This window comes from Myotis brandtii, unplaced genomic scaffold (assembly GCF_000412655.1).
Source record: "Myotis brandtii unplaced genomic scaffold, ASM41265v1 scaffold265, whole genome shotgun sequence".
Lineage (NCBI taxonomy): Eukaryota > Metazoa > Chordata > Mammalia > Chiroptera > Vespertilionidae > Myotis > Myotis brandtii.
The window spans coordinates 2,322,319-2,325,926 of NW_005360086.1; the positions used below are offsets into that span (position 1 = coordinate 2,322,319).

General features: G+C 61.4%; 1 protein-coding gene across 1 annotated transcript in view; it reads left to right on the forward strand.

Moving 5' to 3' along the window:
* Positions 1-3,608, forward strand: part of LOC102249930 (transmembrane protein 132E-like) — an 11,734-nt gene that overhangs the window by 715 nt on the left and 7,411 nt on the right. The window contains exons 2-5 of the mRNA XM_014541143.1: positions 7-362; positions 612-758; positions 1,021-1,213; positions 2,072-2,215. Of these exons, the coding sequence (XP_014396629.1) occupies positions 7-362; positions 612-758; positions 1,021-1,213; positions 2,072-2,215 (840 nt within the window). The remainder of the gene's footprint in view (positions 1-6; positions 363-611; positions 759-1,020; positions 1,214-2,071; positions 2,216-3,608) is intronic.

Below are 3,608 nucleotides of genomic sequence, written 5' to 3' on the forward strand. Positions count from 1 at the left end.
CGCAAGTCTCCGGAGGGGCTGGAGCCCGAGTTGGCAGGGGAGAGCCAGCAGGCTGAGCTGTACTACACTCTCCATGCGCCAGATGCCTCGGGGGGCTGTGGGGGCACCCGGCGTGGGGCTGGGGCCGGAGTGGGGGCCCGGGCGGAGAGCCCTACCCAGCACCCGCTGCTGCGCATAGGGAGCATCAGCCTGTTCCGCCCGCCCCCCAGGAGGACCCTGCAGGAGCACAGGCTGGACAGCAACCTGATGATCCGCCTGCCCGACCGGCCCCTCAAGCCGGGGGAAGTGCTCAGCATCCTCCTCTACCTGGCCCCCAACTCCTCCTCCCCCTCCCGCCCCAGCGTGGAGCATTTCACACTCAGGTAGGCGCTCATGGGTCAGGGTCTGGCTTCCCTCTGTAGGGCCTCACCCAGCCTGCCTGTCCAGCCTCCTAATCCCAGCTCTTCCACTTATCACTCGATCGACCTCAGGAAGACATGTCACTTATTTGAGCCTCAGTGGTCTCATCTGTCTAATGGCGACAGAAATCCCCGCCCTGTCTCCATATCTCACAGAATCATGTTGGGCCCCGGGCTGACTCTCTCCTCCTCCTTCCTCCCTCTTTGTCCCAGGGTGAAGGCCAAGAAGGGCGTGACCCTTTTAGGCACCAAGTCACGGAGTGGCCAGTGGCACGTGACCTCGGAGCTGCTGACTGGGGCAAAGCACTCAACGGCCACCGTGGATGTGGCCTGGGCCCAGGGCTCACCGCTGCCCCCGTGGTGAGCTGAGGTGGCGCCTCTGCCCACCTTTCTGCAGGACAGGCCCCTGGGGGGTGGGGGAGTCCTTGGTGGAGAAGGCCAGGCTTGTGGGAGGGCTGGGCTTAGTCTGTGGGGGCTCTGAGTCCAGGTGGGGCACCTCGGGTGGCTGGAGGAGGCTCGGAGGACCTCAGGGGCCAGGCTGCCGAGAGGGGCTGAGGTTCCAGAGCTCCGGAGCCGCTCCCAGCCCTTCCTCTCCGGCTCTCCTTCCTTCCTGCCCTGGCAGGGAGGGCCAGGGGCCCCTGGAGATCCTGCAGCTGGACTTTGAGATGGAGAACTTCACCAGCCAGTCGGTCAAGCGGAGGATCATGTGGCACATCGACTACCGCGGCCATGGCGCTCTGCCCGACCTGGAACGGGCAGTCACCGAGCTGACGGTCATCCAGCGGGATGTGCAAGCCATCCTGCCCCTGGCCATGGTGAGCAGGGCAGGGGACCGGGCCGGTGGATGCGTGTGTCCATCGTGGATGCATGTGTGATGGGAATGTGCACGGCTCAGTGTGCGTATAGGTCAGTGCACATGTGCATGTGATCCAGTGTCTGCGTGTATGATTGTCTCCTGAACCATGTAAACGTGTGTGTGTGTGTGTGTGTGTACGCACGCACTCACAGGAGGCAGGCAGCACTCCGCCTGGTGCTGGAGTAGGACAGCAAATGCTGAGGGGGACTGAGGAGGGAGAAGTCACCCATGGAGAGACCACTCAGGGGATGTTTCCTGGAGGAGGTGGCCATGCAGTTGAACCTTGAAGGCCATGTGGGGGAAGGGCTCACACAATCAGAGAAGATGAGGAGGGTGCTTTAGTCAGGGGACCATGCTGACAGAAGGTGCAGTGATGGGAATGTGAGTGGTTGGTCCAAGGGAGCAATGGGTTTAGGAAGAGGGCATTGGGGTGATAAGGCTGGGATGATGGGCCGGGGCCAGCCCAGGAGCACCTTGAATGGCCAGGCAAATGCGTTGGACTTTCCTCGGCGAGTCCTGGGGAGCATGGAAGGCGTGGAGCGAAGATGGAAGGCACTGGGAATGGTTGTTTTTTGGCAGCAGAGGGAGGTAGACCATGGGAGCTACTGCAGAAGACCAAGCGAGCTGGGCATCTGAGAAGGTGCGAGGCTGGGTGGACGCACCTCCCTGCACATGTGCGCAGGTGTCCCCATGGAAGGGTGCACAGCTGACAAGTGGGGGCAGTCAGGAGCCGGGGCCTTGGCTGGTGTGTCCTGGTAGAGGAGGGATCTGCAAGCACCTGGCTCAGCAGAGCCCCACCCTCCTCTCCTCCCCACAGGACACAGAGATCATCAACACGGCCATCCTGACTGGCCGGACGGTGGCCATCCCTGTCAAGGTCATTGCCATCGAAGTGACCGGCCTCGTCCTAGATGTCTCTGCCCTGGTGGAATGTGAGTCTGACAATGAGGACATCATCAAGGTGAGCTTCCTGGAGGTGGGGCCCCTGGGAAGAAGGCCTTAGACCTTCGAGGGGAGGGGAGCCCCAAGCCAGAGGGGCGTTCACGTCCAGTGTAGGTTCCCTCGGCAGGCAAGAAGACTTGGAATTGGGAGCAGGAGTGGGAAAGAGCTGTGGGCATCCCTCATTCGGCCTGAGTGAGGTGAGGGAAAGCCCTGGGCACTGCCCTGCCAGCCCTGGAGGGCTGCCTGTAGGAATGGGGGAGAGACTGCCTGCAGACCATGGGGAGAAGGCAGTATTGACAACTTGAAGTCAATCTAATCTGGCAAGTGGTTCTGGAGCCCCTGGTGTGTGGCAGACACTGGGCAAGGCAACGAGGGGGCAAGGGGTGGGCGCCTCAGAGACATGCTCTGAACCTGGATGCTGGCTCCAAGTGGAGAAGACCCAGCACAGGGAGGAAGCTTCCAGAAGCATGTGAGTTAGGCCAGGAGTGAGGGTTGTACAAGGAAGGACCCCTCTGGGCACACACCCCAACCTCCTCCAACTCCCAAAGGCCTCTCCCTGAGTTCCTCCCCAGAGACCGCCCCGCTGCCCTGGGTCCTCCATGGCCTAGCAAAAGGGCTATTGATCTGATTCAAATGGCCCAGTTGCCACCTCCCCAGGAAGGCCTCCAGATTTGCCCCTTCCCCTGGCCTTGGATAGTGGTCAGAGGCAGTAGAGCGGGCAGTAATGCAGGAGGGTGTCCAGCCAGCAGTTCGACTCCGGAATCTGTTCCCTGTTCTTGTCAATCTTCCAGCTTGAAGGAGAGCGGGAGGAGAGGGATGGGGGTGGGCTCCCTCTGGCTCCCTGGGGCTAACCTGGAGTGCACGCTCTCTCTCCAAACTCTGCCCGGGGCCCCTCCAGGTCTGGGAGCCTGGAGCTCACCTTGGCTATCCCCCATCCAAGAAGAAGTCCTTCCAAGTGAGCTAGAGCAGATGGCGTGGTCCCCCACCCCCGTCACCTCCTGGGAGTAGAAGCCTTGGCCAGGCCCACGGGGCCCTCCACGGCTGGCAGCTGGCGCAGGAAGAATGGGCCTGCTCCCAAGAGCCCCGCACCTTTCTCTGCTGCCCAGACACCCCCACCCCAGCCCCAGAGGGACCAGAACAAAGTCGTGATGGCTGAGGTACCAAAGGGAATTAGTGAAGATTCTAAATGGAACTTGTTTCCGTTCTCAATGAAATACACTCGGGTTCCTTATGGAGTCTGCCAACATTCTAAGTGGAATTTGCCAGCCTTCAGATGGGATGCTCTGCCTCCCAAAGTGGGAAATGAGCATCGCTGGCAGGGCTTCGGTCCCACTCCCCCCTCCCGCCCCTCTGAGGCGGTTAAGAGAGCGAGCAGGAGTTTGGGACGCCCCGGGCTCATCTCCACAAATGAG